We start from the raw sequence: 13,625 nt of genomic DNA, 5'->3' as shown, positions 1-13,625 counted from the left end.
TCCACATATTCAATGGTTTTGGGGGGAAGTATATGAAATAGTGAAGGAAATTGTTAAGATACCACTAAATCTTTTGAATACCACTTTTGAATACCACTAAATACCACTTTTGAGCTGTTAGTATTAGATATTTGGCCTGAAATGTCTCCCCCAAAAGAAGAAAAATTTAATATCAAGTATGTATGTGGTGGACAGATTAGTTATTGCCAAATATTGGAAAGCTCAATTAGTTCCAATAAAGGAGCAATGATATGAAAAATTGTGGTGTTTCTATATAATGCATAAAATGTTGAACAATCCCCTTTTTAGGTATAGAACAAAAAAAATGAGGATTTTGAATATAATTCAGAACAAATTATTTTCTGTCTTAAAGAAAAGGGTTTTATACTTCTCAATAATTTGTAAATAAATGTGACATCTCAATAGATATTGTAGTACTGAAGCGATTTAAGGTATAAAGATCTTTAATGGATATTGTCTTTCTGTTTCCATAATAAAATTATAAATATTAAATGAAATTTATCTTATTCCTTTTGCTTACTATGTATGATATATGATGAAAATTGATATATAATGTATGTGAAATGTATATAAAATTTAATTGTGGTTAATATTTATTTTAAAAGTAACAGCATTACAGCAATTACTGATTTTTTATAAACCACCCAGTGACACGGTAGGGAGAAATGGTGGCCATGAGGGGGTGATGGAAGAAAAATAGTTTCAGTGTGGGTAGGACCCTTGAAAATATGCACATGCTCATACAGACAGTATGCTAACATATATAGACAGCTCTTTCTCCCAAAAACAGGTTTTGGGGAAAGTGTACCAAGGATTGTGAAAGGGCAATTAGAACACAATTATATTGTGATGTGTTAATCCAAGGAAGGAAGGGAGGGAGAGGGGGAGGGGGGAGGAAGGAAGGAAGGACTCCAGTTTGGAAGCTGAAGTTGGTACTTCCACTGGTACTTCCCTGCTGCACACTGAGCAATCAGGGCCATTGTAAGGCAGTGCTTGTTACTGGCTACCATTGTACTAAAGAAAGGATGTTCTGTAGCCGCTGCAGAATTAGGTTTCAGCCATCCAGGTTTTCGATCTTTTCATTTCCACCTTCCTTCCTTCCTTTCTTATTTCTTTAGCTTATATCCCCCCCCCCCCCCCCCCGCTGAAGCAGGCTCAGGGCAGCTTGCATTTCATAAAAGTCACATAAAAACCAGTAACAATATAAACTTCAATAATAAAAATATAAAAATACAGTATAATCAAAAACATAAACAGTATTGGGTAGTATTTCTATCTCAGAGAAGACTAGGTCCTAGAGTTGCAATTGTGCATTTGAGGTGGGCCAAATAGTTCTGTTGTTATGGGGCCAGATGGTTTAGTGTCTGTTGTCATTGATCTTAGGTAGCAAATGCCTGGTAAAAGAGCACCGTTTTGCAGGTCCTGCGGAACTGTGCAAGCTCTCACAGAGCCCTAACCTCCTCTGGAAATTCATTCTGCCAGCATGGAGCTACAACAGAAAAGACCCTGACTCTGGTTGTCTTGAGCCTGGCTTCTTTGAGGCCGGGGATTGAAAGCTGGTTTTGCGACTCTGACCAAAGTGCTCTCTGGGGAATACATGGGGAAAGGTGGTCTCCAAGGTATGCAGGTCCCTGGCCATATAAGGCTTTAAAGGTGATAACCAGTCCCTTGAAGCAAATCTGGAAAGCAATAGGTAACCATTGCAGTGCTTTCAGCATAGATTGAATATGTTCCTGTAAAGGAAGACCTGTTAACAACCTGGCTGCAGCACTCTGCACTAGTTGAAGCTTCCGGGTTTGGGACAAGGGCAGCCCCATGCAGAGGGCATTACAGTAATCCAGTCTCAAGGTGACCGCAGCATGGATCACTGTCACCAAGTTGTCGCATTCGAGAAAGGGAACCATCTTTCCCTCTTTCCGCATTCGAGAAAGGGAACCATCTTCCCTCTTATTCCCTGGTCTTTTTCTCTTTCCACTCTGGTGCCTTTGTTCATTTTTTAAAATTCCCTTTCTATGATTTTTTTGCAAAGTGAGAAGAGAGTGGTTCTGCCTTCTACAGCAGCAGTTTGGAGTCTAACTTTGCCTCCTGTGGTAACCATTTTGGGATGGCATTTTGGGATCCGCCCTCAAAATTTCAAAATGTACCAACGGGCTCAAGACATCTGAGGGCCCTTGCCTTACATAGTCACTACAGAGTAAACAGAACTGTAATATTTTTTCTTAAGGGGAAAAGAGTTTTCAGGTGGCCAAATATGTGCCTGAATGTGCAAGGCATGGTCCTTTAAAAATATGGCCAATAGGATTCGAGACAACTATTAAATTCATTAATTTGTTTACTTTTATGTGGCAGGAGCAAAAAGTGCATGTTATTAATATGATACTAGGGTCACAAAATCCAGTGAGTCTCCATTCCACTGTACTGCTTATAAGAGTGATGAGAAAGATCTAATTTATCTATTAGTTAATTCACAAATTGTGTATCATTGGGAAGCACAAGCATGTAGTCATCATAAAACCAGTGAGGCTGGATAAAATGCCTTGTTTAGGCAAAAATAGAGATGCAGAAATGCCCCAGGTGTGAATTGCAAGCATATGAATAACATGGTTCATAATTAAATAATGGAAGGGAGCAATGATTAGCCCAAGAATGGAAGACCACAAAGAGGAACTCTGGATTAAATAAATAGATGGAACCTCTACTGAATTAGCAAACATCTGCTTCCTACATGTAGATGAACTCTTGTACATCAAGGCAAGTTGCAGGAGAATATCTAAGAATTTACAGTGTGTATATGTGTTGCATGTAAAGCGGGCCAGATAGAGCTAATAAAGCAGATATACTTACTATTAAGAAGTAAGTGATAAAAGAATGACCCTGTCATGTCTTCAGTACTGTATTCTATAGTTTCTGAACACATGCAAAACAGAATGAAAAGAGGCAGCTCCATGATTAATTCTAGTTAATTAAGTCCCAGAGTAACAAGGGCTCTCATTATTCTTGCCAGTGTGAAAAAGGAGGGAAATTATGACCAACATGATACTTCTCCTTGCCAGGATAGTACACAGGGAGATCTCCACACTACAGCAAATTCACTGTTAAAGCCATGCTTTGGCACAGAAGACACCTGCAATCATTAAATGTCAGCCCCTCGGCAAGGCAGGCATATATAATAATCTTACAGTGCCAGCTGTGTTCATTTTTGTCCACAAAATAAGTAAGTATATCATATTCATTAGCAGCATTGAATGGAAGCTCTTTGGGCAGGAAGGGGTGGCTTGCTGTAGCCTACACAAAGTTCTAGATCAGGAGTGGCCAACAGTAGCTCTCCAGATGTTTTTTGCCTACAACTCCCATCAGCCCCAGCCAGCATGGTCAATGGCTGGGGCTGATGGGAGTTGTAGGCAAAAAACATCTGGAGAACTAACATCTTGATCAATTCTGCAGGGCCTGCAAGACCACTCTTTTTAAGATGGCCTTCATCTAAATATGGAGTTAAGTTAGATCCGCTGTTGACATTTCCGCCACTAAATTCACTGAAGGTCTGAGATGTAGCACCATAAATGTTATTTTTTTTAATAGTAATGTTGGTTTTAAATGATGGTTTTATTTAATGTATCATTTATTGAATTGTAGGAATCTTTTATTGTATATCGAATTTAGATGTTGTGAGCTGCCCTAAGCCTGCTTCGGTGGGGAGGGCGGGATATAAATAAAATGTATTATTATTATAGATATCAAAACTAACTAATGACAGGCCCCTCATGACATGGTAGCCTTCGAAAGAATCTGAGAGTAGCGTTGATGTTGAGTTACTCTAGTCTGCAATGCATTTAAAGTCACATCTACTTTCCTTAGAACTTCTGCAAAACCCTAAGTTTCAGGAGATTCCCCACATTAACAGGTTAAATTAGGATATGGGAGATCCAGGTTTGAATACCCACTATGTCTTGGAAGCTTGCTGGGTGACCTTGGACCAGTGACATACTCTCAGTCTAGCCTAGCTCATATGGTTCTTGCGAAGAGAAAATGGTGGAGAGAAGAACAGCATAAGCCACTTTGGGTCCCCATTGGGGAGAAAGGCAGACTATAAATGATGTGAGTAAATAAATAAATGTTGGACTAAGGGCCAACATGAATGCAACAGCCCCATGTCTACAATAAATGCTTTTGCTGAGTTGTGCCTTAACATTTAAAAACAGCTTAGGAAATGGTTGGAGCTGATTATATGAAGCCATACTACCAGCCATCCACTGGCATTGGTGTGGAACCATCCCTATGTGAGTTATTATGGGATAATCTTGTATAGCCATGAGCCTATTAGGTTACAGAGCAATCTAAAAAGTGAATAAAGAAAAGCAGATGTCAAACCCAAATTAATAAGATGAAAAATAAATATAACTGGAATGAAAACAAATCCTGACAGCTGCTGTGCTAAACATGAATATAGTACATAATCTAAATATTTGCAAGAGCATTAAAGTATGAATAATAAACCATTTCTGTCACTTTGAAAATTCTTTTTAACCATAAAATATTAATTTGCCAGAGCAGGAGGAGATTCCATTTTATGTATTTGCTATAATTTTGCCAATCAACTCATCACAATGGCTATACTAATACTCACCACAAATGTGTAATGCTGTGCAGACTTGGCCACAAATTCTGCCTTGCATTCTCCAATGCAAAGAAGAGCAGGACCAGAGCTGATTCCAGGTTCTGCCTGCCCCATTTCACACACGATTCTGAAAATGTAAAGTCCCACAGTGAGTTTCATGAAAGGCAGAGAGGTTTCTATGTATCTGAATTCCTGATTTTCATGCCCTATTCCCTCATCTTCTGAATTACCTAATTATGGAGTCTTCTTTTTTTGTGTGTGTGTGTATTAATTTAAGGGGAAAGAAAGTCAAAATTAGATACAATTATTGCAAGCTGTAAACTTGAGTGCTAAGCAAAGCACTAATGGCAAATATATTAGCAAAGAAAGTGTGAAGTCCTTGAAGTAAAGGATGAGTTCATTAAGGAAACAGCTCTCAGTGCACTTCCCAGTTTAATCAGAAACAGACACCCCCTACTCTAAGGTGGAGATAACAGATTTGGCAAATGTGACCACAAGAGAATGCTCTGCTAGTTATGAGAGCATAAGGCAAGTGGAATGGAACATCACTGTCACAATACAAGCATATTCAAAGATAAAATGATTAATGTTGTCAAAACATGAAAAAAAGAAACAATTATCTTACACATCAGATCCCAAAACAGCTGTTGCATGTGATTACATTCTCTCAGCTATTCATCCCTCCCACCCAATTCTTTTGCTCATGCAAGCAGGAGAAATGGGAGGGGGGGGGGGCAGAAATGATACAGTTATGGAGGAATTCCAGAGCTGATGCACTGAAATCACTTCCATCAGTTCCATCATTGACATCAATTCATCTGACGCGTCACATGACTTTTTCCCTCATTTTCCTCCACCTCCAAACTTTCTGCGGGTGCAAGGTAACTGCCAGGCAACCCTATTGTGCATATGTCACAACCCTATTGTGCATAGAGCCAATTTGGTGTAGTGGTTAAGTGTGTGGACTCTTATCTGGGAGAACTGGTTTTGATTCCCCACTCCTCCACTTGCATCTGCTGGAATGGCCTTGGGTCAGCCATAGCTCTGGCAGAGGTTGTCTTTGAAAGGGTAGCTGCTGTGAGAGTCCTCTCATTTCAGAAAGAGGATAGAAAATTTAACATGTCTCCTAGTTTTGGGGGCAGACCCAGTTGAATACCAAGTCTAGTTTAGTCCTCAGGTACAGAACATTAGAATAGATTATGATGATGATGAAGAAGATATTCGATGTACCAAACAGGTGAAGAAAGATGCCTACTGAAAAAGCACTACTCATACACAGAGGTCACTTGAGCCTATATGGGAAATGAGGATGGGGTGTGGCTTGCAGGAAATGCAAAAAGGGGAAACTTCAGCAGAGATCACTCCATGCATTGTGAAATTAATCTGTATCATAGAGCTTACTAATGACAATGGCTGTCGATATAATAGCAGGTATAACTCTACCCAGTTAAGTAAACTTTGCCTAGCCTGTATGATACTATTATGATACATATCATATTAGCAGGGCTTTGACCAGAATCTATATCACGTGACCTTACCTAGAGATTACTTTCCCCTAAGTGTCTTATTCCATTTTGTTTTGGATGTGGCAACATTTTGACCTCTGTACAAGGGGTTTGTTTCAAATTGTCAATTCCAATTTTAATGTAACCAATTAAGTTTTTGTAATTATTCCAATATATTCCAGTTCCAAAGAAGGGTAATGCCAAAGAATGTTCAGACTATCACACCATTGCACTCATTTCACTTGCCAGCAGAAAGATCCTACAAGCTAGGCTTCAGCAGTATGTAGATCAGACACTACCAGAAGTTCAAGCTGGGTTTTGGAGAGGTAGAGGAACTAGAGATCAAATTGCCAGTATTCAATGAATTATGGAGAAAGCATGGGAGTATCAGAAAAACGTCTATTTCTGTTTCATTGACTACGCTAAAGCCTTTGATTGTGTGGATCACAACAAACTGTGGCAAGTCCTTAAAGAGATGGGAGTAACAGACCACCTCACGTGTCTCCTGAGAAACCTGCATAAGGGTCAAGAAGCAACTGTCAGAATGAGATATGGAACAACTGATTGGTTTAGAATAGGAAAAGGAGTTCAACAAGGATGTATATTGTCACCCTGCTTATTTACTTTATATGCAGAGTACATCATGCGGAATGCTGGCCTGGATGAAGCACAAACCGGAATTAAGATTGCCAGGAAAAACATCAACAACCTCAGATATGCAGATGATACCACTCTAATGGCAGAAAGTGAAGAGGACCTAAAGAACCTCTTGTTGAGAGTGAAAGAGAGCACAAAAGTAGGCTTGAAACTCAACATAAAAAAAACTAAGATCATGGCATCTGACCCCATCACGCCTTGGCAAATAGAAGGGGAAGACATGGAAGTAGTGACAGACTTCACATTTCTGAGATCCAAGATCACTGCAGATGGTGACTGTAGCCATGAAATTAAAAGAAGTTTGCTCCTTGGGAGGACAGCTATGGCGAACCTGGGCAGTATAATAAAAAGGAGAGACATCACCCTGCCAACAAAAGTCTGTATAGTCAAAGCGAAGGTGTTCCCAGTAGTAATGTATGGCTGTGAGAGCCGGACCATAAGGAAGGCCAAGTGTAGAAGAATAGATGCTTTTGAGCTGTGATGCTGGAGAAAAATCTTGAGAGTCCCTTGGACTGCAAGAAGATCAAATCAGTCAGTCCTAAGGGAAATCAACCCCGACTGTTCCTTGGAAGGTCAGATGCTCAAGCTGAAGCTCAAATACTTTGGCCACCAAATGAGAAGTGAGCACCCACTGGAGAAGATCCTAATGCTGGGAAAGACAGAAGGCAAAAGAAGAAGGGGACGGCAAAAGATGAGATGACTGGACAGCATTACTGATGTAACAAACATGAATTTGAGCAGTCTTTGGAGAATGGTGAAAGACAGGAGGGCCTGGCGTGACTTTGTTCATGGGGTCGCAAAGAGTTGGACTTGACTGTGCAACTGAACAACAAAAAATTAATTGTTGTGATAACATCCAGTTTTGTGACCTAATATTTAAAGCTTTAACAAGCATCATTCTGCACAGGAGTTCAAAATTTATTTCAGTCTCCCATTTGGACTGAGAAAAAGCTTGCATTCTCTTGCACCAACATAATGCCAGGTGCAGATGGCGGCTTGTTCATTCTCAGAAAGCAGTGTCAGCAACATCCCCACACTCTCCTACTGTTCTCTGCAACTTAAGTCAATCTTTTTCAACAAAGAATTGATGTAGATGGAATCCTTGAAGGAAGCTTAACATCAAAACATGTAAATGCTAACAAATGTGAGATTTGTTATCATTGCACATCAGCACAAGCTCCCTATAGAGATGCTGCCCTTAGACAATCATAGCACATCTTCTGGGTACCTAAATCTTCTCCATCATCATATTAATCACAGATTATACGTGTCTCTCTTTCTCACTCTGATCAAAACAGGGCTGCTGCTGTCTTCAAGCTCACACACTAAATGCAATGGGAACAGCCATTCATCTTGGCCACAGAAAATTACAGGTGTATAAATTAGCTGAAAAAGAAATGGGTGAGGGAGGTTTTCAAAAATTCGTTTTGCTAGCTAGTACTTTTAAATGAGTGCTTGATTTGGTTCCTATTAAAAATGTTAACATTTTTAAAAACTGTGCAAATGATTGCAGCATCATGTCCAGATATACAAAAGACACATCTATGATTTCTTCACTGTGCACTTAGCATACAACTCATCTTAAATTCATACCTCAGCAAGAGCTGCTGAAAGCAGGTGTAGCACTGGTATAGTCAATGAGCAGATTCAGATAAGCTATGCATGAGAGGGAAGTGGGACTGCACTAGCTTGCCCCACCCACAGCAGTGGCCCACTTCTGGGCCACTGCCTAGTGTCCACATCTGGTTGCCACAGTCGCACAGTGACTATTCTTGGAAACCCAGCAAAGACTCCAAGAAACACAAGTTATTTCCTGGATTTAAGGTAGAGTTCAGTCTGTGCATGTTGCATATTTCTCTACATAGGCTCTAAGCGATGCAATGTTCACATGTGAGATGGCTGGCTATGAACAGGCAATTAGTCTCTCTCACTATCTGCAGCAGCTCTCAGTGACTTGCAAGGCAATCTGGGCATGCAGGGAAGCAAATGCTTCACAATTTTCTATGCTCTGAAAAGATTTCCTTAACTTCTAGTCACAAAATGCAATGTCACCCCTGTGTACAGGTCCAGTTGGGTTGGTGTTCTTACAAACGTACAAACCTTGTTGCTTTCAAAACTTTTCAGTCTCATCCTAACTGTCTTTATTTGAAAACAAGGGCCACTGATTTCAAACTTAAAAAAATACTACTGTAAGACATAATTTACCTTTAGCTATTTAGTGTTCATATTTTTTTTAAAAAATATTTTCTACAGAGTCAGATTTAAGATATTTGAGTAGCCTCTAGGTATTCCTACTTTTTAATTCTTCGATTGGTAGAATTACTACCTTTTCATAATAATGCACAGTTATGGAATCCACAGGAAAATTGCAAATTAAAGAGGGGGATATTAATTACTATGGTTGATCTGATAGGAAACTGAAGTGCTAATCCACGCTGAAACCACAGGTATCCTATTATAAAATAAGGCTCTTGGAAGTGCCATAGGGGGCTGATTACTGGGTTAAGTGGCCTTTAACCAGTATTAACCTAATTGCTGACTGGCAGATAGCATGGCTAGAACATGGCAAGTCATTACTATCTGAGAATCCAGTCTGCCCACAGAACCCTTAAGAGAGACTTCTTATCTGGATTCATCTTGAAAATGCAGCTAACACTTGCTGTTATCTGCCCAGGATAAATGTTTTAATGATATTAACAATCTTTAAAAGCTCAAGAGCTCTAATTAAAGTTGTGATTATAAAATCAGGGTTTCATAGAATCATCAAAAGAGAGTAATTTTAATACCCCTAATTCCTTTGCCTAAAAAGAAAATGGAATACTACAGTATATAAACTCTGATGGCTGTGCAAACTCTAGCCTAATATAGCTTGCAATGGCATTAGTGCATGGCCTCAAGCCATTACTGTAATAATATTATTACATTGCTCTTCTATGGAAGTTTTTACCCCTGGATCTAAAGGTACTTTGCAAGTGCTGTGCCACCCACAGCACTCCAGGCAAGAACAATAAAATAAATATAGTGTTGCTGATTCCTAAGAGGAGAGCACTAAGGCACTTAGCAATTTAATGATTTGCCCAAAGTCGGTTAGAGCTAGGCTTGACAATTGGTCAGGAGAAAAATGTCCTGTCCCTTTAACAAAGGCTTAATGTGTGGAAATGGACAGCTGAAACTTTTCATAGCAAGGTGTTAAATATCACCTGGAATTTGCTGCATATAAAACTTATATTAAAGGGACAATCAGCAAGGAACAGTTTAAAAGTTGGCTGCCATGCCTTTAGCTGGGAGCAAAATCCAAGTCTTATGCTGTAATTGTCTGAATATACTGCCATCTCCAGTCCAACATTTATGAAGTATTGTTTTGCACTATGCATCAATTTTCCTGTAATCTTTGACCATACCAATTAGAAGCTATTGTAAGCAGCAGCATTTGAATGTATTATAGATTTTTCTTGGAAGCTCGTAGAAGCAAAAGTGAAACATCAGATAAAGTACTGCCGCGTTGCGTTCTACTGTCTGTGCCTTTCTGTACAGAGGAAGAATTCTATGGAGCATAGGTCTCCTTGAAGGACTGCCTTATTGGATTATTACTCTCTGGAGCGTGGATCTCCGTACAAGACTTCAACTTCGGAATTTTTGTCTATGCTCAGCTGTTGAGTAATATTGGACATTTATTGCCTTTTGAGTGACTTTGGGTGTGGGCTTTAGTTCCTTATGCACTTATGTTGTGATATTGAGAATTTGTGATGAATTTGTATTTTTCTAATTATTAATGAAACACAGGATTTGTTTATAATTTTGAGGCTGGTTTTTGCAGAGGCATTTTTCTTTGTTTCCCTGTCCCACCTGGGGATTGGCAACACTACTGACTTGAGTTGCAAACAGCTGAAAGGGCCTTTGCCTTCAGAAAACTGGATTCTCTGTTATACTTAATCTCTGCTGAGTCTGGGTTCTATCCCCAAAGTATCTGAAACCCACAATTAATTTGCAAGGTTTCAAAATAAAAATTGGGACACAAAAATGAAAGGAAATGCCCATAATAATTATTTAAGCAACAGATCCATGGCACAAAGAGCACAAAAGGAAAAGACTGAGGTCTGGGGATGCCTATTTGCCTTGCTGATAAGGTTTCAACAAGATTTTCTTCTCCCCAAATGACAAGTATCATTATATGGAGCAGGTTCATACCCAAGTTTGCTTTGAAGGTGGACATGGGCACGGCTTGTTATTATTATTATTATTATTATTATTATTATTATTATTATTATTATTATTATTATTATTATTATTATTATTATTATTAATTTTATTTATATCCCGCCTAGGCAGGCTCAGGGCTTGGCATCCAAGACCCCCTTCTCTCAAGAAAACACCAGTTAACAGGCTATGAACCACAAGGCCTTGAAAGGAATCTGCATGTTGCATTAAGGACAGAAACAACTCAGATGAAGCTGCAGCTGAACCATAAAATCTCAAGTAAATTCCATAGCCTTTACCCTGCCTCCCCATATCACCATACCTTGGGCAGCCCTCCCCACAAGCACTCCATTCTTGTCTCGTGTTTTCCTATCCCAAGAGAAGACTTTGTTCCATCCTGTGCATGAGCTAAACAGAGAATTCGCCCCCCCCCCCCCAGCCGAGCGGCAGATCAGCCACTTTAGGCTGGGGGCCGTCCATTGCCTCCCCTAAAGAGCCAGACAATGGAAGGATCCTGAACTGCTAGGGGGTGTGGGCGGCCTTATAAGGCCGACCCCGCCCTCTGTGTTGCAGTTTGGAATGACGCTCCCGGAGGGGAAGCAGCTCTTACACGTATCAGCTGTTTTGCTGGTGGCAGCGAGCTGCGCGGCTTTTGGGGCGGCTCGGGAGTGGTGATTTTAAAAGGCGAATATGTAGACGTTTTCAGCCTTTTATACAGGGAGCTGGAAAAGAAGTCTAAGGATGAGCTAGACGAGAAGGCTAAGGAGAAACTGAAAAAGAGAAAGGTGGACAGGTCATGGTCAAATTGGTTGCCTGGGTTCCCAATATATGCGGGGGTTATCGCCAGGGACCAGCCTTGTAGGGCAGCTCCACTCTTCCAGTCTCTCTCTCTCTCTCTCTCTCTCTCGGCTTGACTTCGTAAACGAAGATTTAAGAAGGGTGCAGTAGTCCACATCTGCTGCAGGCTTGCTGGTGGATGACAAGACCAATGCGGGACAGGCAGATCCGGCCACAGTGGCTGCAGGGAAAAGTCTGATTTGGGGTTGGTGCTGTAGCAGTGCGATTCTTCCTCAATCTCCTTTTGTCCTCAAGACCAGCTATGCGTGCTTTCTCAAAGGAAGAGACAGCCTGGTGGATGGTGTGCCTCCATGCTTTGCGATCTGAGGCTAGGTCAGACCACTGGTGATGGTTGATGCGACAGGTGCCAAGGGATTTCTTCAAGGAGTCGTTGTACCTCTTCTTTGGTGCCCCTCTATTTCGATGGCTGGTGGAAAGTTCGTCATACAGAGCAATCTTGGAAAGGCGGTGGTTTTCCATCCTAGAAATATGCCCTGCCCAGCGCAGCTGCGTCTTCAACAGCAATGCCTTGATGCTTGTAACCTCCGCCCTCTTGAAGACTTCAGTGTTGGTCACAAAGTCACTCCAGTGGATGTTGAGGATGGTGCGAAGGCAGCGCTGATGAAAGCGCTCAAGGAGTCGCAGGTGATGACGGTATAAAACCCACGATTCAGAGCCATAGATGAGGGTTGTCATCACAACCGCTTTGTAAACATTGATCTTTGTGCCTTTTTTCAGATGCTTGTTGCTCCACACTCTTTTATGCAGTCGGCCAAATGCACGGTTTGCCTTTGCCAGCCTGTTGTCAATCTCCTTGTCGATCTTGGCATCTGAGGAGATGATGCACCCCAGGTAGCTGAACTGCTGGACTGTCTTCAGAACTGATTCACCCACAGTGATGCAGGGAGGGTGATAATCTTCCTGGGGTGCAGGCTGGTGGAGAACTTCTGTCTTCTTCAGACTGACTTCTAGGCCGAATAGCTTGGCAGCCTCTGCAAAGCAGGACGTCATATGCTGCAGAGCTGATACCGAGTGGGAGACGAGTGCAGCATCATCAGCAAACAGTAGCTCTCGGATAAGTTTTTCCATTGTCTTGGAGTGAGCCTTTAGTCGCCTCAGGTTGAACAGGCTGCCATCAGTGCGATAGCGGATGTAGACACCATTGTCATCATCTAGATCTACTGCAGCTCTTTGAAGCATCATGCTAAAGAAGATCGTAAAGAGAGTTGGTGCGAGAACGCAGCCTTGCTTTACACCTGTGCCTATTGGGAAGGGCTCCGAGAGGTCGTTGCAGTGTCTGACTTGGCCTCGCTGGTCTTCATGTAGCTGGATGATCATGCTGAGGAACCTTGGGGGACATCCTAAACGTTCCAAGATTTGCCACAGGCCTTTCCTGCTAACGGTATCGAAAGCTTTGGTAAGGTCGACAAAAGTCACATATAGACCCTTGTTCTGTTCCCTGCATTTCTCTTGGAGCTGCCTGAGAACAAATACCATGTCGGTGGTGCTCCTGTTAGCTCTGAAGCCGCACTGGCTCTCTGGGAGGAGTTCTTCTGCAATGGTGGGCACCAGTCTGTTCAGGAGTATTCTGGCAAGGATTTTGCCTGCGATGGAGAGCAGGGTTATCCCACGGTAGTTGGAACAATCTGACTTTTCCCCTTTGTTCTTGTGTAGAGTGATGATGATTGCATCGCGAAAGTCCTGTGGTAGTTTGCCTTGTTCCCAGCAGGTGACAAGTACTTTGTGAAGTGTGCTATGTAGTACTGTGCCCCCATGCTTCCAGATCTCTGGTG

The 13,625-nt window shown here is 41.4% G+C and overlaps 1 protein-coding gene across 2 annotated transcripts in view; it reads right to left on the bottom strand.

Moving 5' to 3' along the window:
* Positions 1-13,625, bottom strand: part of PLXNA2 (plexin A2) — a 771,921-nt gene that overhangs the window by 159,676 nt on the left and 598,620 nt on the right. For both annotated transcript variants that reach the window (XM_060231255.1, XM_060231256.1), the window contains exon 14: positions 4,646-4,763. In XM_060231255.1, the coding sequence (XP_060087238.1) occupies positions 4,646-4,763 (118 nt within the window). The remainder of the gene's footprint in view (positions 1-4,645; positions 4,764-13,625) is intronic.

The sequence above is a fragment of the Heteronotia binoei genome, chromosome 2 (assembly GCF_032191835.1).
Source record: "Heteronotia binoei isolate CCM8104 ecotype False Entrance Well chromosome 2, APGP_CSIRO_Hbin_v1, whole genome shotgun sequence".
NCBI classification, from domain to species: domain Eukaryota; kingdom Metazoa; phylum Chordata; class Lepidosauria; order Squamata; family Gekkonidae; genus Heteronotia; species Heteronotia binoei.
The sequence above is the reverse complement of the archived record's forward strand: the minus strand, read 5'-3'. Positions and strand labels throughout refer to the sequence as shown.